The sequence below is a fragment of the Cyprinus carpio genome, chromosome A1 (genome assembly GCF_018340385.1).
Source record: "Cyprinus carpio isolate SPL01 chromosome A1, ASM1834038v1, whole genome shotgun sequence".
Lineage (NCBI taxonomy): Eukaryota > Metazoa > Chordata > Actinopteri > Cypriniformes > Cyprinidae > Cyprinus > Cyprinus carpio.
In genome coordinates, this window is record NC_056572.1 from 32721481 (window position 1) to 32748008 (window position 26528).

At 37.3% G+C, this 26528-nt stretch overlaps 3 protein-coding genes across 4 annotated transcripts in view; 2 read left to right on the plus strand and 1 right to left on the minus strand.

Annotated features, from left to right (window-relative positions):
* The window catches only part of LOC109093063 (type II inositol 3,4-bisphosphate 4-phosphatase), a 577378-nt gene that overhangs the window by 364479 nt on the left and 186371 nt on the right, over positions 1–26528 (plus strand). The window lies entirely within an intron of this gene.
* On the minus strand, positions 3342–12143 carry LOC109091976 (protein PAT1 homolog 1). 2 transcript variants are annotated; one of them, XM_042762716.1, is made up of 18 exons: positions 12017–12143; positions 11151–11253; positions 9772–10172; positions 8788–8862; positions 8495–8695; positions 8134–8238; positions 7850–7879; positions 7549–7751; positions 7314–7464; positions 6965–7079; positions 6674–6771; positions 6369–6428; positions 5543–5688; positions 5087–5246; positions 4833–4958; positions 4631–4722; positions 4314–4463; positions 3342–3890 (listed from the first exon to the last, which is right to left on the minus strand). In XM_042762716.1, exons 1-18 carry the CDS (start codon positions 12029–12031, stop codon positions 3869–3871), a joined length of 2253 nt encoding a protein of 750 aa, XP_042618650.1. In that variant the 5' UTR covers positions 12032–12143; the 3' UTR covers positions 3342–3868. The 2 variants fall into 2 exon arrangements, with proteins under 2 accessions (XP_042618650.1, XP_042618643.1); XM_042762709.1 differs by having other exon boundaries at positions 7850–7936.
* Positions 13283–23381, plus strand: smarca5 (SWI/SNF related, matrix associated, actin dependent regulator of chromatin, subfamily a, member 5). Its single transcript, XM_042762567.1, has 24 exons — positions 13283–13553; positions 14826–14945; positions 15077–15243; positions 15839–15939; positions 16076–16176; positions 16391–16570; positions 16678–16833; positions 16949–17080; positions 17226–17294; positions 17909–18018; positions 18149–18375; positions 18468–18589; positions 18785–18937; positions 19127–19259; positions 19809–19957; positions 20075–20194; positions 20282–20389; positions 20480–20593; positions 21357–21479; positions 21677–21809; positions 21893–22011; positions 22431–22643; positions 22726–22836; positions 22947–23381. The coding sequence occupies exons 1-24, from the start codon at positions 13479–13481 to the stop codon at positions 23010–23012; spliced, it is 3102 nt and encodes a 1033-aa protein (XP_042618501.1). The 5' UTR covers positions 13283–13478; the 3' UTR covers positions 23013–23381.

Below are 26528 nucleotides of genomic sequence, written 5' to 3' on the forward strand. Positions count from 1 at the left end.
GAATTGGATGCATGTAGTAACAAATGTGTAATGGCACATACCTTGTCTAGACTGTCGACACCTCCCTTGCAGCGGTTGTAATCTGTGATTATCTCTGGCTTCTTTTTCGGTCCCTCTGTCACCACTGCTTCGCGGTGCCTTGTGCTGATGAGGATCACATTCCTCCCCCGTTTCAGAATGTAACTCACAGCTGTGGTGTTCTTCGTGAAGGTGAAGACGGTGGAGAGGGCAGGTCGTCCTTTAACCTGCACCAGGTTGGTTGGCAGCTCTGGTTACTTTTCCTGATTGTCCCGACCAAGGCTATTTTTTCCGCAGAAGCTCCTGAGCAAGTGAGGTAAAAAAGTTGTCACACACGTCCTGGAGTCCTTCTGTCATTTCCATGACGACACGCTCTCCCTGATCCACCTCTGCAGCATCACCTGTCTTACCGAGGTATATGTCACACTTCCAGTCATAGGATGTGGCAACATCAGCAGTCACCCAAATTTTTAGTCCACATTTGGCTGTTTTTTTTTGGCATGTAATGCCGAAAGCTGCATCGCCCTTTGAATGGCACAAGCTGCTCATCCACTGTGACATCTTTGCCAGGGTTGAATAGGAGGGGAATGTGATGCATCCACATTTCCCACAGGGATCTGACGGGGACAAGCTTGTCCTCTCTATGACGAGCTGGTCTCGGCAGCTTGACGTCAAAACTCAGAGCTCTGCTGATTTCATGGAATCTTGTGAGGGACATGGTGGCTCTGAAAATCGCACGACCACTGCGATCATCCCACAGGCAACATGTGGACTTCCCTCTGGACCTGTAGACGCCAGCCTAAATCAGTGGCCCCATGTAGGCACGGAGATATGTGGAGTCCACCCCAGTCCAGTTTCTCATTGTGAGGTTGGTCATGCTGACAATGAGGTCAAGCATCTCCTCTGTAAAAAACAGACTGAAAACAGAATCCACGTTCTGGACCCTTGCGATGGCATAAAGCGTCGGCCCTGGAGTCCCGCCTCTGACAGGTGTCTCCACATTGGTGGAAAACCACACTTTTCCGTTTCTCCCAATCCACCCAGATCCAGGATCCTCTGAATCCTCCTCACCTTCAGTGGAAGCTGGAGAGGATGATGAAGGTGCCACAACAAAATCAAGATCTGACTCTCCTGAGTCTGTGGTGTCAGAGGGAGAAGATTATACATCCTGCAGCTCGATGGAATGGAGGGGTACATAATCATTTCTAAAACTTCGGTACAATCAAGCCCTTTCTCAAGTTTCTTGCTGCTCTTCTTACCATCAAATGACTATGAGGTTATTCACAATCACAACACGCACGCACGGTCGCAGTTTTGTCTATTTTTTTCTTGACAATAAATGCATTTATTAAGATGCGGAACCGCCGTATCTTTTTATGACCACATCAATGGGAGAATTTTCAGACGCGCACTTCAGCTTCACCTCAGCGTCAGGCGAGCGCGGAAAAGATACAGCAGCCAAATGAGCTTCAGCAGAACAACTGTGAACTGCTGTCTGATGAGATGTTGTTAGACTATATGTCAGTAAAACACACGTTCCTGTCCCATCAACCGTTTTACTGTGTTTATGGCGCACACTCTTCATCGGTACGTAAATATGTGGCGCACGCTCTATATCACTGACACTTCATCATAAATAACCCGCACAAGAAATATGAGCACCTAGTTTTGTAGTCAGCTGAGTCATGAAATTACCTAAGAGGCGATTAAGGCTGCAAACTGTGCATGTATACGCAGCACAACAGAACGTCTCTCAAATGCACTAAAATATATTCTGCATTTCGAGATCACAATATAAGGAGTTTTGAGAAGCTGATTGAGAAATAAAGCATAATATGAGCCAAAATCATCACAATTTTAAACTACTTCAGTCTGTGTGCATTGAATTTATTTAATACATGAGTTTCTAAAATAAAATAACTTTTCCATGATATTCAAATTTAGTGAGATGCTCCTGTACAAGCCAGAAACTAAGCTTTTTTTCTAAAGGGTTAATGGTGCCACCTGGTGATCAACAGTAAAAATAAAAATGTTACCTTTTCCCAACACGGAAAACCACCAACCGTCAAGAATGCATGATTAAATGGTGTCATGGCTTTGCAATCAAAAAATGTCGTTATAATGGAAGTCAATGGGACAAAAACAGCCACGAACAGTAAATGAGGGAAAAAATTTAAATCTGATGCTGCAAAAAAAAAACTAACAATCCATCAAAGCTAATGTTGTTACTAATCTTTGACATGCCCAAGACTGTGATAAAAGGTAAAAAAAATATCCAGTCCACAATCACTTTTTATATTGAAAATAAGTCATTTTGTGTGTCAATGTTTCGTTCGTTATCTGGCTCGGCTCGTGTTCATCTTCACTTCTCTCTTCACAGCAGTTCAGTCCGTGTACTGTTTGAGTAAACAAATTACTCCGGGATATTGGTTTATTTGAACTCAGAGGGAGTGTCAGCCATGTTAAAAAAGTTAACAGCTTAAGTCATTTGTGGATTAATGCTTATTGTAGACGCGAACCGTTTCAAACGATTCAGTTCGATTTGGTGAACTGTTTCAAGAAGATCCGGTTACATCGAGTGATTTGTTCGCGAACCGGATATCACTAAACTGCAGTGTTGTGAACGCGCTCATAACAGACACGGAAGACTAAAGTCTAGTCTAAAGTCGTAGTTTTTGCTATTTTTGGACCAAAATGTATTTTCGATGCTTCAGAAAATTCTAACGGACCCTCTGATGTCACATGGACTACTTTGAAGATGTTTTTTATTACCTTTCTGGACGTGGACAGTATACCGTACATACATTCTCAATGGAGGGACTGAAAGCTCTCGGACTAAATCTAAAATATCTTAAACTGTGTTCCGAAGATGAACGGAGGTCTTACGGGTTTGGAACGACATGAGGGTGAGTCATTAATGACATAATTTTCATTTTTGGGTGAACTATCCCTTTAATAGATTTATGAAAAAAAAAAAAAAAAAAATTTATATGATACATTTTTACAGCAGTTTAATTTAGTGGATGTTCATCCCGAACATAATGAAAGGGTAGTGAATTTGCCAACAGTGTATTGATGCGTTTTTGAACATTTTCAAAGCATTTTCCCAAAATGTGTCAAAATAAGATTTGTCATCAAAAATCATTCCATTTGCTGAAACACAGAGAAAGTTGTGGCCAAATTAAGACTCAGCAGCAGCCCATAGTGGACGAAAACGTCCCCAACATAACATAAGGGTTAATAGTTAACCTATATTAGATAACTTTAAGAAAAGTTTTCAAGATGCATAGGAAACTCCATGAAGACCAAAACACTACAACCAATCTTTGTATAATAGAAAGTTTTAATTTCATGTTTATCACAGCCATCATGTCAAGATATTTAAAAATGAAGAATACCTTTGTTTAAACCTTCATTTAAACTTACAGACACACTTGCACAGTCACTCTTTTGCAAACATACATCAAGCTGCAGTGTATAAGAAAAATTAAGATATTAATGTACAGCACAATTATCCTCAAATCTGTGCGTCTATAAATAAAGTCGAATGTTGTCATGATTGAGCCATTTGACAGGGAAACGTCGCCACACGCTGAGCTCCCTTTCCTGGCTCTTCTGTTCAGAGCTGACCCTAATGGAAGCTAAAATACATATACCTGATCGCCTTTATTGACAAACCTATGGACAACAGTTTATTACCATTTAAACATTATTCTTACCTATTGTGACTCTTATATAAAGAAAGGAAAAGTGACCTAGCCCCACCCTCCAAAACATCACACATAAAACTGCTCATTCACAAATACATTAACAGTCAGACTCTCAACAACTGCCACGTTTGAAGTCACTTCTACCTGGTCAGGGAGGTGATCCTGAAAAGAAAAAAAGAAAAAAGACAAGTCAATCTAAATGAAAGGCCTAAATGACCTGATCTATTCCTTTTTTCCTTCATCTGATCACATCTATCTTACACTGAACACAAAAACCAAACATTATAAAACATTTTGTCTCCTAGGACTGAATGTTACTGAGTATTCGTGTTATATTTGTGATTATATATTTGCAAAAATCTTACTTTAATCAAAAGCTCATGCGTGCATATATTAAATATATAAATAACTAAAATTTGATGTGTATATAAATGTTACCAGCTCTAAAACAGAAGTGCAATTTTTGCATATACATGTATAAATGATGTTATGGCAATTTGTTAAAAAAAAAGTGTAATATATATATATTATCCATATATCCATTTTAAATCTTGAGCTTGTGTGTATTTCAGTGGACAAACTCACTGTAGCTTCTCCTGCAAGAGCTCGAGTCTCTGCCGGTCCACATATCTAGAGAACAGTGACACTAGGTTTGGGGGAGTGAACAGCGGTGATGAGAGTGCAGAGGACGGGACCTTCAAAAGCTCCCGCGTCACAGAGAACACCAATTCAGTCCTGGAAACAGAAAGAAAAGATTGGTAAGAAGACAAAACACTACGAGACATGAGAATTGAATCATGATGAAAATACTGCAACACTAGTCACTTTCACACATGAAAACCTGTGGAATCCCTAGCATGCATGTAGTGGAAATGGGTAATAAAACACTGACAGATGCTCACCAGCGGTTATCATCCATGAGCTGACAGTTGGGATCGGAGCTCTGCATCCTCTCTCCTTCACTCAGAATCAGATAGAGCAACGTCACTCCAAACTGACAAACACAACAACACATGTGCTACTGAAATATCATCGTTTAGTTCAACAAAAAGACAGCATGTCAATGCCATTATAAAAAAAAAATATTTTTTTTGCCAGTGATACCTTATTTTGCAGCACAAGGGGAAGCTGTCCTTCACTGCCCTGCAGCTCCTGGAGGAGATCAGTGAGGGAGGTACTCGACATGGACTGGATTACTGTCGTCACTGGCTCTACCAACCAACACAGTACCTATGAGTGAGAACATGCAAATGAGAAAACTCACTCCTTTTCCTAGCGCTAATCATAACCTATAGAACTTGCCACATCTTATTCTCTACACTAAGAGCACACAAAGACCCACTCGTCTGTGATCGTACCTGGTCGTGTTTGTCTTTCTTGGCCAGGGCTGGAAGGTTCCTGGCTATTCCCATGACAACAGCAGCAGCGTGGGGCTGTGGCAGGAAGGGGAGGAGTCTAGAGATGAGGCGTTTCCCCTTACGCACAGACATGATCATCAAGCACTGCTTATCGCTCACTCTGCAGAAGGAAGGAAAGTAGGTCAATACAATCACAAACCTTAAGCAGTTAATACTAATATCAGTGATTTCACACAGTTCTTGACTACAGCAAACTATGCTGTTTAACAAGCATGTTTAATTAAAAATATGATCATAAAACTATTTCTCAACTTCAAAAATAGCTGAAAAGTCCTGAAATTCAGTCTAAAGATCCAGGACTGCACTTTGATTTGTTTAATAAGTCTGGTCACTCATCTGAGGGCCACTGTGAATCAAACAGGCCTGTACTCATGTGGCTCTTCCTGTCGCACTCACCGGTCGTCCCACTCTTTTTCTCGGAGGGAGTTGTAGAGCTGCACCATGTGGGTTTTATGCTGTTCTAGCAGGGCATCTCTTTGGTGCTCAGGGGTCTGCAAGAACTTCTTCTCAAAGTCTTGCACTTCTAATAGTAGACTGTACATCTGCATAACAAAATATACAGGTTATATTGTATTATTATTTGTTGTCCATTTACACATTATTATTAGTTTTTGCCATTTAAACATTCAAGTGATTTTAAACCATTCAAGCACAAGGAGATGCGAAAGATAACTCAATTTATCATTCTATGGCTGTCTGATTTTCTGTGTGCACACACCTGAAGCTCTATTGTATCATTTGTGCTATTGCATGTAATTTGTTTATTTATTCTTATTTTATTACTGACTGCTTACTCATCTTTAATGTTTGAACTTTATGTTAGTAAGGCTAATAGTTAATTGCTGTGGTATCAAATTATTGAGAATGGTGAAATTTCACTGGTATCTAAAATGTTTGTGTCATAACCTTATTTATTAGAATATAAGGTTACAAAGGGTAAAACAATTAAAACAGCAACAATTTGTTTACTTATTTGTGGCCAGTGCAAATATTTCGGGGGGGGGGGGGGGGGGGGGGGGGGTATACATATAAATCTGAACCACTTAACTGACTGGGCTAGTAAAAAAAAAAAATCCTTAGCACTGAGCCCTAAATTAGGACTAATAATAATAATAATAATAATAATAATAATAATAATATGGTCTTTTTTATTTTTTATTAATCACCTGAATCAGAATAAAAGTACTATGGATACAAAAGCTTTACTTTTCTCCACTCTTACCTTCTCCACAGTGTAAAGTATTTGCCGTCTTTTGTTCCACACTTGCTTCTCTCTTTTTTCCTGAAAAATACAAGAACATTGGTACAAAGAAACTGTACTATAATAGCATGCACCTTTTAAATAAACCCTTTTTTCAAGAATGAAAAATGCATTACTAGGACCAGAGTTTATTTTTTTGTTTGTTTTTTTTTGGATTTTTGGGCCCACTCATAAGTCACCAAAAAAAAATGCATATCATGAACAGCCTCATAAGTGGTTTTATAAAAAGAGTTCATGTAAAAGGGGTGAGGGGAAAGAGTGCTGACCTCATCATCACTGCGAGTGGTCACCACAGCATCAATCATTTTCCTTGGATTGTTCACACTGGAGACAGTGAGTTTTCCTAACGATCCGGCAAATTGCACTGTGACACAAACACAATCACAAGAGTATTACATCATTTGAACGATCATGACCTGATAGAAATGCACAATAAATGAAATTTTACTTTTATTAAATAAATTAAATATTAATTTTGGACCCTGCTTGCAGAATGCTTAGACATACATTTTTTTTAAATAAAGGCCACTTTGCCATGTGTTGGTTTTTATTTTTACCTGGCCGATAGGTGTGCTCCAGTTTAGCCACCTGAGGAGTGATGAGTTTGGTGGTGTGCTCCTTCCTGTTGTCTCGGTCCCGCTCCTGACGCTTCTCCATCTTCTCATAATAATTCTGCAAAATAAGAATTGATAACCACTATAAACCAGCAATATCTACACCACATTTTACAATGATGTTTCTCAAAAAAAATAAAATAACTAAACTTTAAAGAATGTAGATAAACTTTGAAGTCTTAAGCTGTCTAAATGTTTAAATTAGTTTAACAAGCTTTGAAGAATCTAAGCAAAGGTTTAAATTTGAAATAATGTGTCAGTCTTGGGTAAATACAGGTAAAAGTGTGATTACCTGGTAATAGTAGTCATCCAGATAAGGATCAGTGCTTTGCAGCTGCATCATTTGGATTCTTGCTACCCATTCCTTCTCTCTTTGTGTCATCAGATTGCTGTAAGGATCTCGGTTTTTCCTGTCTCCAACACCTCTCCCGCCGACGTGATCACTGAGCGTATGAGAGACACAGAAACTTTTACATGAGGCCTTTCAAAGTGGTGCTTCATCCAGGGAGAGGACTGATGGTACCCACCCCAAGCCTCTGTTCTGCATCCTCTGGTTGAGCATCCTGCGGTGCTGTGGGTGGAGGTGGGTGGTGTTGTGTCGGATGGGTGCGTGTCCGAGAGGTGGCCCATGGAGACCCACTCTAGGGCCAGACTGCCCAAAGAACGGCCTGAAACCCCCGACACCTCCCTGTAATAATGGGGGAGCTGGACCACGTTGGAACGGACCGACCTGAAGACCGTAGCACAAGATAAAAAGAAAGTTTGCCATGTTTCTATGTTTTGAACATGGAAACTCTAGAATTACTCTTACAGTCTCATTTAACTCACCTGAGAGTTGAGAAGTTGGGCTCTCTGTATCTGAGACAGAACAGGACCAACACCAGCAGGGAACGGAGAATGAGACAATGGTGAGCTCTGAGAGTATAGATATCAAAATAGATATGAAACCAGATTGTTTTCCTCGCAAAACCATGTCAGACATTACATATGCCTTAAAGAGAGCCCCTAAAAAGGCATCAAACTCTGGAAAAAAGTTAACAATTTTGCAATGTATTACAGCACCACCATCAGGCTGTTGGAGTTGACTAATGCTGAACTGATCTGGGACTCACAGCAATGCTGAGTAGGTTGTTGGGGGACAGACGCTCAGGGAAGGGAGGAGGGTAGCGCAGTGGCATAGAGGCTCTCACATGCTGAATGGCTGAAGGGTGATTATTCTGAAGAAATAAAACAAAAACATACAGTCAGTGAACCACTTTAATTCAATGTAAATCCTTGCATCACCCATAAATGTTAAATGCATACATATTAAAATTCCTTGTGTTAATTTAAAAAAAAGAAATGACATGTTCTAGTACACTTTTAAACAATTTTAAGCATACATTTTTATCCAATACAACTGTTGTTTCATTAAAATTATGGTTCCACATTTTTTTTAATGGCAATGTAAGATTTGACAGGATGTCATCTTACCTGCTGAGTGTGGACATGACTCATGGGCTGTTTCGGAGGTGTTCCAATAGGTACAGCCCTTACAGGTGGACTTCCAATCACAGGTGAGCTGGAGCGAGGAGGTGGAACCCTTTCAGAAAAATCTCGCCCTTCTTCTCTGCTGAGAGCGGGAGGCCGATTCGGAAGCCCAACCTCTTTGATAATGGACATAAGCGTTTTGTCCTGAGTAGTGAATCAAGAAGTTTAGAGGAACAGCAAAGAAAGACAATCAAGCAAACTCAAGAAAGCTTTTTTTATATACACATGTGCTTTACCTCTTTTTGAGTGAGTAGTCCGGAGCTAACAGGACTGAAGCCCATACTGTTCTCCCAAATACTGTGAGAATTTATCTATGGGGGAAATATTGGTAATTTAGAATGAATATTTAAATATCACAGTGACAAATCTGCATTGTTTTCTTTGTTTATCATGAAATAATCCTAAGCATGCTGCTACTTTTACCTGAAGGCTCCTACATATGTTTAAATGCTATTTTATCCAGCTGAGTGCATTTAAGGTAGACTAAACATAAAAACAATGTAAGAAAATGCAACTGGAACCTGCAATTTCCAAATCCTCATCGCTATTTATTAAAAAAAAAACATGATATTCCTTAAATTGATCCAATGAATATGAAACATGCATCAAGAGACAAGTGGTCTCTGTACTTTTCTGTAATTAAGTCTATGGCAAGTTGATTACGCTGATGTTGATTTACATTAGGGCTCCACGATTTGGGAAAAAAAAATTGTGATTTTTCTGATAAAAATGGTGATTAAAACAAAAAAAACAAACAAAAAAAAAACTTACATTTTTTTTTTTTTTAGAACTTTAACAGTTATTATTAATAAATAAAAATATTACAACATGAAATATTACTACTGAAATTTTAATTTTAAAAAGTATAAGAAAACTATTTTTCAAAAAAGAAAACGTTGAAAACACCAGATTATGAGTTGCTCACATAAAAGCACACGGTACTGTGCTTCACTCTGAAATATATAGCAAATATATTTAATTTAAATAACAGTCTTTGCAATGCAGTAATAAGTGTTTTGGCTTTATTTCAATTAATTGTGCAGCCCTATTTTACATGTGGCAAACATGTAACATATTGCCACACCCTTAAAATACCTGTTTGCTAAAGTTAATTCCTGCAATCCACACCTTGATGATTGTTTTTCCACGTTTACAAACAGATTTGCAAACTAATTCATATCAATAAAGGCTTAATTTTATGGGGATACTATCACACAAACCTGTGAAAGAGGAGCTGGCCCTCTGTGCATGACCTGGTGCTGTTGTTGGTAGCTCAGCAGCAGAGACGACTGTCCAGCTAATGCCGAGGGCTGAGGAGTCTGACCGGACAGCATCAGAGGACGTAGAGATCTGTCCGAGCTGGCAGCACCCACTCCAGCAATAGCAGGATCCGAGCCCAAGATGAGGTGAGTCAGTGACTCCGCAAGGTCACCACCACCCCGTTCATCTATGCTAGGGTAAAGCCGGGAGGAAGAGGAGGGTTGAGGAGGGGCTGAAGAGTGGGCATTGCTGCCACTGAGAGAGAGATCAACAGAGGAGGCATCGCCTGCTCCATCCACCTCGTCTCGTACCCGCTCATCAAGCCCTGCGAGGCGGGCATGCTCCTCCTGCCAATCATCATCTAGAGAGGAAAACACAAGAGGTGCTGTTACAATCTCATATGCCAATGTAACTTTTACATTTTTTGTACAACGATATTGTACAATGTCTGAGACATGAAATAATTTTTTTTTTTAAATCTAATTTTTAAAAATGTAACCGTACCTTTAGACAAAATACATGCGTAATGTATGCATGTCATGTGTTTTATGTTTTCTATTATATCTGATACATCAGGCTTTTATGGCTCATATACTATGATACAGTGAGAGTAATTTCGTTCAGGGGCCCAAACTGAGCAAAAATATGCAATTTGTTGCAGTTACTGATATTTATACAAAACAGTAACAAAGTTTTGATCAGTGAGATCTTACATACTTAGATAAAACGCAAATAAATATCAGTTGTCACACTATTTTTCCCAGTGATATGTCTTAGTAAAATGATTTTTAAGTGCTTAGTTTTGTGAAGTTTTTATTGTCGAAAGCAAAACATATAATGCTGTGAATGATGACTGAAAGATGGACAAATAAACCTTCCTCAATAAACCTTACTTTTTAAACGTGATTTGTCTAACAAATAATGTATGGATAATCAAGTAATCCTAAGTGCTTTAGTCCAATAAATATTCTTCTTAAAATTGTGAAATATTAAAAACAAAATAAATGTTGTTCTTATGTTAACTTTATAAAAATCAGCAGATTTCACAGCAAAAAGTCATGCGACCCACAACCTGAAGGTGGACGTTTTGCAATTACAATAAATCACCTTTTACTTGCTTAAAAAAAAAAAAAAAAAAAAAAAAAAAAAAAAAAAAAATCACAAACTCTCAATCAGTGATCTAAATGCTAAGACTGTGTACAAAAAGTTTTTTTTTCAACGGTTTTAATCATATTGGTAATTTAGAGGCATTAGAAATCCATGTGTCAAATATGATACAGGAGGCTTTGTAGAGTAAGCTCACAATTCCAGGTGTAAGGATTGTCGTAAAAAAACTTACCGATTGCACCTGCACCAAAAGTGTCATCATTGAACTGGTCAATTTCATCTTCTTCCTCTACCAACCCTTCCTCCTCCTCCAGGGTGCAGTCATCATCTAAAGACTGGAAAACAACACAGAAGCAATACAGATTAAATATAGAAATTTGCAATATGTCATAAAAAAATAAGAGGGATCTACGGAGGTGGAAAACATAGCCGTCCGGTCTTAAGGAAAAGATGCTGCTGTAGCCACATACTGTGCTCCTGCTAACCAAAAACCAACATGATCAGTGTTGGAATTCTTAATCTTAATCATCCAGGTCCTTTATCAACTAAAAAGATGAACTTCACTTCTTAGAAACTGTCTGTTACCAATACGAAGGATGCAAACTGCAGTAACATTTGATGTTACACAAAACTGCAATTAACTAGGAATCTTACAAAACCCCTTTGACCCGAAAACATCATTCTTAGAGTAACGAGATAAATTAAAACTGCTCGGAAACTGAAAGTGATCGCAGTGCGTTTGCGTTGCGTTGCCCGGTTAGTACTAACACGGCATCGCTAACATGCTAACAAGGCCAAAGGTTTAATATCACACATCTGGGCCACGCTAAAAGCAAAACAGCAGGTATTTGCTAAGCACAGTTGGCTCTTATAGATTTCACGAAGCTTGTACGTCTTGTTCAATATCAAGACCAGAGGAAACTGACGGTTAGGCCTCTCAAACCATTTTAGCTCGCTGACTGTAGGTAGTGTCGAAGTACAAAGCGGCGATTTGCCATCAAAATCTGAGTACAAATCTTCTAAATAGCACTTTTCTCGTTACTTTTCTCTGAAAAGAGCAATTTCGACGTGAACTACGTAAAGAAAGTAAACATTTACCTGAAAATGGAACATGTGTCTGTGTTGAAAAAGGATCTCGTTCGTTTGATTCTGCTGCGCGAGACGCCGCGCGCGCTCAACACGCCACCGGATTCCGCGCGCGCGCGCTTAAACAGCACACAAGTGACCATAATATTGCCGTTTATGTGTCAGGAAAGATCCAGCTTTCTGTTTGTGTATTTTGGAATCCTTTTAAAAATATTAAAAAAAAAAACTGGGATGCAGTAAATTGATTTCAAATTATGACAGGAAAGGAATCCTGTTCACATTCCTTTGGGTTTCTTCACTAGAAAATATAGCACAGCTGTTATATTGTCAGAAAAAGATTAAGAAAATGAAAAGCATAATGGTATTTTCACACTTACATGACAATGTGAATACTATGGTATATGAATATGGTAATTATTTAATACCATGGTAAATGGGAGATCAGGGAAAGTTGTCACAAACTTTATTTGAGCAACTACAAAGATTCGTGTCAAAAATCAAAATAGATAATAGATAACAAAATTGCAAATAGATTTACAAACTTTTTTTTGTATAATTGTATAAATGGACGGTCTCAAAAGATATGTGGCAACACAATTACCTTATTACCTTAATTAAGCACAGGCAACATTTACCGGAATAAAGACCAACAAATATTATTATTATTAGTATTATCATTATCATCAATATAATTATAAGATGATTAGTACACTATATCATATGAAATATATTAAATGAACTAAAATGTCTTACAAGCAAGTGAATTTTTAGAGTTTTTTAAAGAATTAAAATATATATCAACAGCTTTATGAAAATAAAACAAAAATGAATATTAAATTAAATTAAATTAAATTTATGCATTTAGCAGATGAATATAAATAAATATATATAAATGAATATAAAAAATGAATATAAATAAAATATATATAAAAATGAAAATGTATTAATGTAAAATTCTGTAAGATATATTAATAAATGCGCAGATTGATTTTTTTGTGTTTTTATTAATGCTCACACAACCATCAGCAAATAAAAATGATCGACAATGAAAACAAAATAAAAAAGTACATTATAAACGGGGGAAAAAACAATTCGAGGGTGGTTTGTAGTTTGAATATTTGCATCTATGAATGTGGAATTGTGCAAAATCAGAATCACTACATAAAGCTTTTGTTTGTTTGTTTTTTAGACTATTCATACTCAAGACAAACGCAGATTGGTTTGCACTTCCCTTTTACTGTACAAATGACGTCACACGCCTGAAATCTCGCGATAGTCTGTGGCCGGGGCCCGTTTCGCGGGAACAGTATCAACAGAAAAGCCGGGGGCCGTGAATGACGCGTGGTGTGGTTGCGCTATTTGGGCAATATTTTGAAACTTCCCAATCAAACCTATAATCTTTTTCGCTTTTCGGACTTATTTTAAACGGAATTACTCGTGTCCATAGTGAAATAACGGAATTAGCCAGCGCATCATGTCCCAAACAGACAGCAGCGTGGAGCAGCCGCGGGAAGAGCCGAGCAAACTCGACTCGACTGTTCCGGCAGAGGTGAGCGCTTCTTTCCCTTCACATCCCGCTTATAATCACAGACCGGCTTATCTGGGACCTTAAAACACGGACTGATGGCGCTGGAAGCGAAGCGCCGACGAACGATCCGAGCGCGCCTCTGAAAAAGTTTTTGTTAGCATGTACGTTAACGTTATTGTTCCGGCTCAGAGGAACAGATGAGCAGATCGGCGTCCATTTTCACACTCACAACAACATTTGATCACTTTTACACTGGTAAATTGGTAGATTTAGGGATGGGGTTAGAGAGATGGCCAGTTTGATAGTTGTTGTTGTCTGAATAAACATAAATTGACAATCAATGGTGTTGATATTTTGTTACTTTAAGGACGGTAACGTTATTTTAAATTAACCACGTTTCGCTACATATCGGCCAGGCAGACATTTTTATGGTTTGAGCTTCATTTATACATTTGCACTCTTCTTATTGTGGACTTAATTCAAAATAAAAGTACCATTGTGTGGGTTTTCATGTGACGTTCCTGTGGTGTGAGTCTGAACAGGAACAGTCGACTCGACAAGAGTTTCCTTAACGCTTGCTTGGTTTTCGTTTGGACTTGTGTGCTGCTTTTAGTAACCGTTCTTAAACTGAACTAATATTTGTTTTAAAGTGAAGAACGGCTAGTGTCGCGGTAACGGTCGCCAAAGAACAATACTTTCATAATAATCTTCAGGTTAAGCTTTCGTATTTTGTTTCCAAACCTGTGTCGATATGTTGAGGTCATTTGTATGCTCGTGTAATTGTTCAAATTGACAAATATTAAATGTAGGGCATTTAAAATGTATTTTTAGTTTTCAGGAAACCGACTGAAATGTTGTTGACGTCATCGAGCCCTCGTGGGCGTATGCAAAATATCGTCCAATCAAATGCTGCTTGAGTGAAAATATCTGCGTGCAATTAAACTTAAACCTATTTTCTAAATGCATGTTATATCTAATTGTGAAAGATTCAGACGTTTTTTTTTTTTTTTTTTTTATAGAGAGTTTGACCTCATTATTTTCTAAATTGAAATGTCATAACTTGATTAGATGTGCATCACAGTACAGAAGAAAGGAGTTTCTTCACAAACATCCTTTTTCATAGGAAATGTCAAAACAGGATAAACAGTCCATCAGTCTTGCCTTTTTATATATATGTGTGTGTGTGTGTGTGTGTGTGTATATATGTGTGTGTATATATTTATTATTATTATTATTATTTTATTTTTTTTCTCTGCAGTTCAAGCATAAATAACGTCATTGTTTCTCTTTAAGGATGATGCATCAGAAAATGGTCAAGATGAAGCATCGGATACCGCAATGGATAGTGAAGCGCAGTCATCACCTCCCTCGACAAAGGAGAAGGACCAGCCGGGTGGATATGAAGAAAAAGTGGTAATGCATTTAGCCTTTTATAACCATCAAAGTTACTTGAGTTATAAATGCATATTACAGTTTGCAAGAATGTTGACTCATAATTAGATGTGATGTTGTGTGTTTTGACTTCTACTGCTTTGTTTCAACAGAAAACAGACCGGACTAACAGATTCGACTACCTCCTAAAGCAGACCGAATTGTTCGCTCATTTCATCCAACCAGCTGCCCAGAAGACCCCAACTTCTCCTCTGAAGATGAAGCCTGGCCGCCCTCGCATAAAAAAAGACGAGAAACAGAACCTGCTCTCTGCTGGAGAGTGAGTTTGCCCACACTTTTCGAGCAGAATTGGTTTCAAAAGTATTTTTCCCATTCGTTTTCTACAGAAAAATCGTGCTACCACCGATTAACAAATTGATGTTATTAAAAATCAATGGGAATTTTACTAGAGGGAACATTTTTTTTTCTGCTCTATTGATTTTAACTGCACGTAGCCGTGGTTATATTACTAGAGCTGCATGCTTTATCAAAATAAAATCAAAATAGCGATTATGGCTTTAGTCAAGTCACCTGAATTGCTATAATGCTTCATACAATACAGATTGTTTTAAAGCAGCTATGTTAGTATGTTTTTTTGTATTGTATAATTTTTTTTAAATTTAATAATTATTATTAAACTCATATGTATAGTCACACAATTTTTGGCCAAATTGTGCATCTCTACAAACAAGCAGAGCAAAACTTTATAAACAGTTTAAATCAGAATTGCAATCCCCCCCCCCATAAATCATGCAGCCATTAATATTGCATTTATTATTGGTTCATTCATAACCCCAATAGTGTCAGCTCCATGTGTTAGTAATGTGTCTATCAGATAATCACTCCCTGCTGACTTATTGTACCTCGTTTTTAAGTAACCGCCACCGTCGGACTGAGCAGGAGGAGGATGAGGAGCTGCTGAATGAGAACAGCAAGGCCACCAGCGTTTGCACACGTTTTGATGATTCGCCTTCCTGTGAGTTAAACGCACATTAAAACACTTCATCTCAGTTATGAACACCCAGAACAGTGTTTTTATATAAAAATCAGGTCAATGGCCTCTTGGTAATTTCAAGGAAAGCTTATTGTGGCCAATGAACATTTATTAACAGATGTGAAAAATGGAAAACTGAGAGACTATCAAGTCCGTGGACTGAACTGGCTCATTTCCCTCTATGAGAACGGAATCAACGGCATCCTTGCTGATGAAATGGTATGACTCCACCCACTAATTCATTGTCCTTTTATAAGTAAATATAGAAATATATGGGATATAATTATTGATTCCAAGCCTGTGAAAGTTATGGAAACTCCTAGAGTCCATATCATTTTTTACTCTGATTAAAACCAGATTCTGTCTGTTGAATATTTTAGACCTGCGTCCATTACAAATGTCTCACACTTGTTGTCTTCTCTTGTCCCACCAGGGTCTTGGCAAGACTCTACAGACCATCTCTCTGCTGGGCTACATGAAGCATTATAGAAACATTCCTGGACCTCACATGGTTTTGGTGCCCAAATCCACCCTGTATAACTGGATGAACGAGTTCAAGCGTTGGGTTCCCTCTCTACGTGCTGTCTGCCTCATCGGTGACAGAGATGAAAGAGTAAGTCGGCGTTTCCATTGGTCTTATTGTGAATTAGGGTTAGAAGAAATCTTTTTCTTCAACTTTCATGAATTTCTGCCCATCTAATAACTCGCATCTGGTTGCAGACGGCTTTTATCCGTGACACACTGCTGCCAGGAGAATGGGATGTGTGCGTCACCTCCTATGAGATGCTCATTATCGAGAGGGCCGTCTTCAAAAAGTTCAACTGGAGATACCTGGTCATTGATGAGGCTCACCGCATCAAGAATGAGAAATCAAAGGTTTGCAGTTGCATCTGTCTTCCAGCTACAGCATGGTCTACCACAGTTACTGAATGATTGTGAGGCCCTGGGTTCCTCTAGTCTAAATGTAAACTGGTAAAGTTTGTTCTCTCAGCTTTCAGAGATAGTGCGAGAGTTCAAGACCACAAATCGATTGCTGCTGACTGGAACCCCACTACAGAACAACCTCCATGAGCTTTGGGCACTGCTGAACTTCCTGCTGCCTGACGTCTTCAACTCCTCAGAGGTGCCACTTCTTTCTTGCACACTGCCACAGGAACTCTGGCATATGCACATGTTGTTATGGGCATAAGAGCTGATTAACTTTCTTTTGAAATTCCCTTTTTGCTGCTGAACTGGTTATGAATGCCTTTTGTCTTTGTTTTGTGCAGGATTTTGATTCTTGGTTTGACACCAATAACTGTCTGGGAGACACAAAACTGGTGGAACGTCTACATACTGTGAGTTCATTTTCCTTTGAATCTCATGAAAATATGTTTGGTAAAATTAAATAATTAAACTATAGTAAAAAAAGGAAATTGTATGTGGTCCCAAAACAGGCTTAATTTTTGTAATGCAAAATTATATATATATATATATATATATATATATATGTACATACAATTTTATTTTAAATATTGAGAATGTTAATAAAATATTTAGAATGAGAGAGAATAGATTTAAGCAAAATTTAGTATAAATTTTAAATATGGTTATTTTAAATATTGAGAATGTTAATAATACAAATATTTATTAGTTAGAATAAAACAAAAAAGGGTGTGTATGTATGTTTGTATGTATGTGTTTTTGTTTTTGTTTTTTTATGTGTGTGTGTATGTATATATGTGTGTGTGTGTGTATGTGTGTGTATAATATATATATATATAGTGATATATATATATAGTGTATGTATGTATGATGTATATATATATATATATATAATATATATATATATATATATATATATATATATATATATAGAATATATATATATATATATATATAGATATAGATAGATATAGATATAGATATAGATATATAAAACTTTTAACTTACAAATCTCTTAATGTTACAGGTACTCCGTCCATTCCTGCTGAGACGTATCAAAGCTGATGTGGAGAAGTCTCTCCTCCCCAAAAAGGAAACCAAGATGTATATTGGGCTCAGCAAGATGCAGAGAGAATGGTAAATATTAGTAGTACTAATGTCTGTCTGAAATGTGTGTTTCAAGGTTGATTTACCAGACATTTTTTAGATATATATGTCAAAGTATCAGAATCAAGACAAATAATGAGCTGTTATTATTTCCCCTTAGGTACACCAAGATTTTGATGAAGGACATTGACATTCTGAACTCTGCTGGGAAGATGGACAAAATGCGTCTGTTGAACGTGCTGATGCAGCTCAGGAAATGCTGCAATCACCCCTACTTGTTTGATGGAGCGGAGCCTGGTCCCCCCTACACCACTGACCTCCACCTGGTGGTCAACAGCGGAAAGATGGCGGTACTGGACAAGCTGTTGCCGAAGCTCAAAGAGCAAGGTGACCACTTTACTGCAAGATGTACTTCACAGGGGAAAATGTTAAATTGTCTTGACATGTTGCTTTTAACATGCCTCTTTTCATTCCTGCAGGTTCCCGTGTGCTGATCTTCAGTCAGATGACCAGGATGCTGGACATTCTGGAGGATTACTGTATGTGGCGTAACTATAATTACTGTCGTCTGGATGGACAGACTCCTCATGAGGAGCGACAGGTATGACAATGATTTTCGCCTTATGTGTGTTTGCTTTGCATGCATAAAAACAAGACTTTCTTGTTGCACAACATAAATTACAGACAGGCATAAAATGTGAATTGGCCTTCCGTCATGACTGAACAGCTCGGTAATAAATAAGCACAAACAAATGAGATTGATTGATAGTCTATAACATTCTCCTCATTTCCTCAGATCTCCATCAATGCCTTCAATGAGCCCAACAGCTCAAAGTTTCTGTTCATGCTGAGCACCAGAGCAGGAGGTCTTGGTATCAATCTGGCCACTGCTGATGTCGTCATCATCTACGACTCGGACTGGAATCCTCAAGTGGATCTTCAGGCTATGGTCACTATGCACACTGACCTTTTTTCTATAAGTCTATTATATGTTGTTGTTTTGATGTTTTCAACTTTTGTAGCATATTGCTTTTCTGCCTTTGCCAGAACTGATTAAAAAGTCCTTCTCTTTAAAGCAGCATCAGATCTTCTCTGGAATGGAGTGGTAATTCATTTACATGGGATTTTCTTTGTTTAGGATCGTGCCCACAGGATTGGTCAAAAGAAACAGGTGCGCGTGTTCCGTTTTATTACAGACAATACAGTGGAGGAAAGAATTGTGGAGCGTGCAGAAATGAAGCTCCGCTTAGACTCTATTGTCATTCAACAAGGTAAGACATGAAACAAACAGGAATCTCCTTCTAAGTAATATTTGTACATAATTTAAAAATATTATAAAATAAATATATAATTAAGATTTTATAAAATTCAGTCACTGTATCTAAATCTATCTCTGTCTGTCTCTATACATGTATATATTTTACAAAAATTACATTTTATAAAATTTGTGAAAAAAATTCTCATTCTTCATTTTTATAATTCATGTGTATGTGTATATGAATAATTGTAACATTTTATCAAATTATTAGTTGCTATATAATATTTTATAAAATATAGTTATAATTTTTATTACATTATTAGTCACCTTTTTTTCTAATTAAATGATTTTTTTTTCTAATTCATGTGACTATGTATTTATAAAATGAAATTTATTAATATAATAATATATAAAATCTTATGTATATTATACTTTTTTTTACATAATTTAGTCATTAGTCTTTTAATGAAAGCATCTGCTTTTTATTATAAATATATTTATTATTATTTATTATTGTTGTTTATTTTTTATTAATATAGTTAATACTGTTGCCTCCCAACAGGCAGGCTGGTCGATCCAAACACAAGCAAACTGGGCAAAGATGAGATGCTGTCCATCATTCGACATGGTGCCACTCATGTGTTCGCCTCTAAGGAGAGTGAGATTACCGATGAAGACATTGACGCCATCTTGGAGAGAGGAGAGAAGAAGGTAAGACCTGATCTAGGGTAATTACTTCACAAAGCTAAACTGAAATGTAAAAGCGACCAGAATGTTTCAGTTGATTTACAGAAATTTATTTTATAACATTTCTAATGGTTGTTTTAGACCATGGAGATGAAGGAGAAGTTGGCTAATCTTGGCGAAAGCTCGCTGAGGAACTTCACCATGGACACAGAGAACAGCGTGTACAACTTTGAGGGTGAAGATTACAGAGAAAAGAAAAAGGTAATGGATTACAAATCACAACAAGTACTTGTCATTACAGTTTGGGGTTGAAAATGATGGACTGATCTGAACTCCCCTCCTCCTTAGGTCATCACTAACTGGATTGAGCCTCCCAAGAGAGAGCGCAAGGCCAACTACGCTGTGGATGCTTACTTCAGAGAGGCCCTTCGTGTCAGTGAGCCCAAAGCACCAAAGGTATTATTAGCCCTTATGCTGTTGACCGTAATCAGCATTTGAATTGGAAACCCTAGAGCTGTCTTAATGGACTTTCTTCTGTTCCCTCAGGCTCCCCGTCCTCCCAAACAGCCCAATGTTCAAGACTTCCAGTTCTTTCCCCCTCGGCTTTTTGAGCTGCTGGAGAAAGAGATCCTGTATTACAGGAAGACTATTGGCTACAAGGTGTGTCTATATTTTGAGCTTCAGGTTGGGGTCAACAAAATTGACAAAAAAAATCTCATATGCTCAACAAGGCTACATTTGTTTAATCAAAACTACAGTAATACTATGAAATTAATATAATTTAAAAAGGTTGTTTTCTATATATATATATATATATATATATATATATATATATATATATATATATATATATATATATATATACTTGTAATTTATTCCTGTGCTCAAAGCTGAATTTTCAGCATCATTACTCCAGTCTTCAGTGTCACATGATCCTTCAGAAATCATTCTAATATGCTGATTTGCTGCTAAAGAGATTTCATACTATCATCAATTTTGAAATTAGTTTAATGTTTTGTAGAAACTGATACTTTTTTTTTTTTATTCTTTCATGAATCGAGAGAAAAGAACATCTTTTATTTGAAACAAATCTTTTGCAACATTATTAATGTCTTTACTTCACTGTTGATTAATTTATTACATCCTTACTGAATAAAAACACTTACGGACCCCAAACTCTTGAACGGTAGTGTACACACACTCATTGTTCTCATTGTCTCATTTTTATTAAAAATTTAGTTTACAAAGATGTCACATTACACAAGTAGAAAGGATTGCAAATTAAGTTTCACGTTGACTTTAACTTCAGTATGTTCATATATTAGTATATACAGTTCAGCGAAGCAGAGAATAACATTATAAACTCTTCAAAAGCAATAATTCCTACTAAAGTTCATAATGCATGAAGTCACTGCGCTAACAGGTGCCAAGAAACCCCGATCTGCCCAACTCGGCCCAAATGCAGAAAGAGGAACAGGCCAAGATCGATGAAGCTGAACCACTTAATGAAGAAGAGCTGGAGGAGAAGGAGAACCTGCTCTCACAGGTAAAGCCCACTCCCACTGGAGTGTACTTCCATATCTTCTCATATTTACATGACAACTTTTAGTATAATTGATCTCAGTGTGATAACATTAAACTCCTCATCTTAGTCTGAATTGTGCTTTCCAATGTTTCGACCTTCTAGAACCCATGAGGTGATGTTCGTGTAGCAGCTCATGTCAGTATGTCTTCTGTACTCAGGGTTTTACTATCTGGACCAAGCGTGACTTCAACCAGTTCATCAAGGCCAATGAGAAGTGGGGAAGAGACGACATCGAGAACATCGCCCGTGAGGTCGAGGGCAAAACCCCAGAGGAGGTCATGGAATATTCTGGTATGTCGATACGCCGTCCACCAACACACAGCTCAACTGTATACAGGAAGCGTATGATTGAGATGTGTTGTGCTTGTGTGCAGCTGTGTTCTGGGAGCGATGCAATGAGCTGCAGGACATTGAGAAGATCATGGCTCAGATCGAGAGAGGAGAGGCCCGAATCCAGAGGAGGATCAGCATCAAGAAAGCACTGGACTCTAAAGTGAGTTTCAGTTGTGTTTGTCAATGAAAGCCTCAGATTACACTTTTTAATTAAGGTGTCCTTGTTACATTGTAATAAATACTGATAATATTCATTAATAACACGTACTTACTATAGGGTTAGGATTAAGGTTTGATGTTAAGGTTATTCATAATTTAAGTAACATTGTGTAACAAGGACACCAAAGTGGGATTTATAATTCAGAGCATGGATGTTAACTAAAACTGAAGCCAGCAAAAAAAACTGTTACTTGAAATGAAATAAACATCCGACAAAATTACTAAACCCAACTAAGATTAAAATGAAAACAGAAAATATCAAAATAAAATAAAATGCAAAATATTACAAACTATAATAGTATATCAATGATACTAAACCAACACCGATTCAGAGGGTTGATGTTTTTTTTTTCTCTCCAGATTGGCCGTTATAAGGCGCCGTTCCATCAGCTCAGAATCTCATACGGCACCAACAAAGGGAAGAACTACACAGAGGAGGAGGACCGATTTCTCATCTGCATGCTGCACAAACTGGGCTTTGACAAGGAGAGCGTTTATGATGAGCTGCGCCAGTGCATACGCAACTCACCCCAGTTCCGCTTTGACTGGTTCCTCAAGTCCCGCACCGCTATGGTGAGGTTTATGTGGATTGTAAAGTCATATCACAATAATATTCATCAATCCCAAATTTCCTAATACTGTGATGTAACCACAGGAGCTTCAGAGGAGATGTAACACACTGATCACGCTCATCGAACGTGAGAACATGGAGCTGGAAGAGCGAGAGAAAGCAGAGAAGAAGAAGAGGGGCCCTCGCACATCTTCGGTGAGCTTGTGCCAGTCGTATTCTTCATCACAGAAACCACGGGTGAAATTAAAGAGTGAGCTCAGAAGCTGTAGACCAAATTTTTATGACTTATCCCTCTTTCCCCATAGGCCCAGAAACGCAAGCAGGACGGGAACTCAGAGGGACGTGGCCGCAAGAAGAAGCTCAAATTGTGATCGACGTCAGACTTTACTTGGCGAGGACCTTCAGTACAGCAATTCTTGCAGCAGTTGTTACGGGTCCCACTCATGTACTGTATGAATTTGCAGCACTGAACCTCGCCTCCAAGTAGCTTGACCTTTTTAACAAGGTGTAGAGTTGTAAATTAGATCTCTCACTTTTAGTTATACAGTATAATGTGCTACGGCTGTGCTGTCAGTTGTTTTGTATTTATGCCTACTTTTGTTTTTTTTGTACCACATTCCATTTGCTTGTATCAATTTGATTTGCCGTCTTTCCCTCATTATTAGCGTCTTCAGCATTGTCTCTATACCCTCAGTTGAATAGTCAATTGGAAAGTGACTAATAAATATTGTTTTCATAAACACTGCTCAGTATGATTCTTCGAAATAAATATGTCTTCAGCTTGTATGTTAACGTAGTATTGGTGTACATGTTCAGCAACTACACAGAGAGCTTTAGTGTTTATGGTGGAAATAATGTTTGAAAAATGCTCAAGGAAAAGAAAAAAGATTAATTAAATGCGGGTGGAAATATGAAGGCACTTAAAAATACTCTTGCCTTTGAAATTCTTGATGTGCCTCATGCATATCCTTTCAATAATATGCTTCTGTTCTGTATGTTACTTCATCTCTCCCTGTACTTTCTCTCTCATTCATGTGATTTGTCCTCATCTTTGCTGGTTCAAGTCAAACCTCCTCATCAATCACTTCATCTGAAGTGAATATTCCAAACACATTGTGTTTGTTTTCAAAGCATCAAAGTTAACTCTAGTTTACCACATATTGAGGTATTGATGTGATTGCAATAATCACATCAATACTTTTATTGTGTATTAAATTCATTAAAAGGTGTAATGTAATTCACAAAGAACAGGTAACGTTAGGTAAAATAAATGTAAACTGTTCCCTTTATGTCTGCTAAAACAGATATGTGCAAAACCAAAAAAAAAAAAAATTACATAAACTACACAAATAATAGTTCAAAAAATAGTTATTTACGAAATAGGACAGTAGAACTAGCATTTTGTTCGTTACAAAAAGGCAATATATATAATTTTTTTTTAATTTAAGATCTCAAGCCAACATTGGTTCTGTTAAATATATATTGATACAAATTTTATACACACACACACAAAAAATATTTTTTGCACTTTTTATTCTATATATACATTTAAAGAGAAGACAAGCTACACATTAAGCAGTGTTATTTGTTATTGATTTATTTTAAATAAAGCACTTAAAAAAAAATCAATTTCATTGTGCATTACTTAGGCTACTCCCTTCTGAATTTAACTGATACTCTTATGTCTGCTGCATATTTTGTTCTGTACATGTTTTTTTTCTCTCTATGAGAATGGAATAATTTGTCTCTATAAAGTACAAATAAAGCATTTTATTGACATTTACCATAATCAGAATCAGCACCAGACACAATAAAGAGATTATCAGAGCTTTAGAAGAAGAAGTGTATTAATCTTTCTTTTGCGGGACAGTATGACTGATTGAACTCCAGCAACAACATTGTGTGGATGTCACATCACTGCAGTTAATATGAATATAGAAGAGATCACTGTAATGCAGACACTTAATCACTGTCATTTTACAGCACAGTAGCCTACTGCTACATCACTCATCTATTCACAGTAAGAGGCTGTAGTGATTACTTTGCCATTTTAAATCACGTAAAACAAACAAACAAAAAACTACAGGATTTTTTAATTTTTTTTTTAAAAATTTTTTACGTTTACATATATTTTAGGCTATGCCCATATTTTATATATCCTTTTCTGACCTGTTCTTATATTTAATAGCCCAAGTTTAGGAAGTGCATAACAACACACAACTACTTTTTAAGTTATGTTTTATCTATAAAAAGCTGAATCTATTTCTCCAACTTTTCCCAAATAAAAGTACAGACGGATGAACTTGGAGCATCGCGGGGAAACATCTCGCCTTGCCTTCGCGTTTGTGTCCTGCTTATCTGTTAATGATATGCATTGTGCCGCAGTTTTAGAGGCTCCCATAATTTTAACTAACATTATTACGCGATTTTTACTTACATTATTATTACGCAAACCTGAGCGACTTGGCAAGAGAAACCGCGCATGCGCATACGCTGATGGTTCATTCATGGTGTATTAAAGTTTACATTCAATCAAATGCTGTAATAACACCTGCCTTTGACTTGCAAATGTGATGTAACTACAGCCTATTGGTAATTAGTATTCTTCAAAGCTGCCATCACATAACTTGTTATATCTATTGTCTCAAAATATCTATTATTAATATAATAAGACACATCTTTTTTGCCAGGTGCCAGCAGTAGTGTGATCCTTGGGAGTCCCAGGATGGTTTAAGGCACTTTCTGAACAGGATACAAGACCTGGTGAGTGCACACATGTGGATTTTTTATTTATTAGATTATTTTATATTTTTTTGCATATGTTTTTACATGCTATATAGCATTTGTTTATTACTTTTTTTTAAATTATCATTATTTTAAAAAGACAGAAAAAAATGTTATGCTGGAAAATGCTATTTCCACTAATAATGAACAGCTTTGTAAATGCAGTGTGTGTGTGTGTGTGTGTGTGTGTGTGTGTGTGTGTGTGTGTGTGTGTGTGTGTGTGTGTGTGTGTGTGTGTGTGTGTGTGTGTGTGTGTGTGTGTGTGTGTTGTGTCAAATCTGCATTCAATTCTGATATTGGTGTGTGGTGATGCACAAGATGGTGCTGTTGCTCTGTTTTTATGGAAAGACTGCAGCAGTACCTAATGTCTACTGAAGATGGCCTGTTCCCAAGTAAGAGCAGCCTTACATTAAGCAGAAATGATAACCTCATAAACTTCTCCATCCATGAATAATCTTGTAGCGAAAACTAATCTTGTTGGAGTAATAGTGCTTTTATTGTGTTTGTTTGCTGAATCAATACAAACGTCTGCATACTCTAAAAAACTCTTTTTAAGTAACAATTAAAATACCCTAACATGATTGATTTTACATTAGCTGCTTCTTCTCTTAAAATAAGCAGAATAGTTTCCCCTACACCCTTTCTAGTCCCGTATGGCTTTTATATGGTTTGAGTTTTGAGGTTTGCATCGCTTGTGTTTTCACCCAATCCTGCAGTATGTTGCAGCCAGAAGCAGTTTCTGTAAATAAATATGTAAATGTCTGATTTTTATATGATCATATATAAAAAGTGCAAGGAATTGATTGGATTGTTGAGACGAATAAGCCTGTGGGACATCGTTGTCCCTTATTGTATTGGAGGTGAATGGCTGAATAAAGCCAGCAGCAGCTCTTCAGTCGTTCCTCATTGAGAATGTGAATGAGATTAAAGGTGCTGCACAGAACTTATGGTGAATGGGAAAAAGAGGACGTATTGATCAAACACACCCCTGCAATGTATCACTGACACAATTTCAGAAAAGACACCAGCGCTAATAACAATCAGTTTTGTTCTGCTGTCTTATATATTGTTGTGGTTGGGATATCAGAGTGTAAGACTGATGC

Bases quoted from the DNA above. Each gene is read 5' to 3' on its own strand.
- LOC109091976 (XM_042762709.1), bottom strand. The intron at 8,239-8,494 runs GTAAGATGACAT...TTATTTCTTCAG, and splicing joins GTCATGTCCACACTCAGCAG to AATAATCACCCTTCAGCCAT. The intron at 4,723-4,832 runs GTATCACTGGCA...TGTGTTTGTCAG, and splicing joins CCCTTGTGCTGCAAAATAAG to TTTGGAGTGACGTTGCTCTA.
- smarca5 (XM_042762567.1), top strand. From the start codon at position 13,479: ATGTCCCAAACAGACAGCAGCGTGGAGCAGCCGCGGGAAGAGCCGAGC. The intron at 19,958-20,074 runs GTAAGACCTGAT...TGGTTGTTTTAG, and splicing joins TGGAGAGAGGAGAGAAGAAG to ACCATGGAGATGAAGGAGAA. The intron at 22,644-22,725 runs GTGAGGTTTATG...ATGTAACCACAG, and splicing joins TCAAGTCCCGCACCGCTATG to GAGCTTCAGAGGAGATGTAA.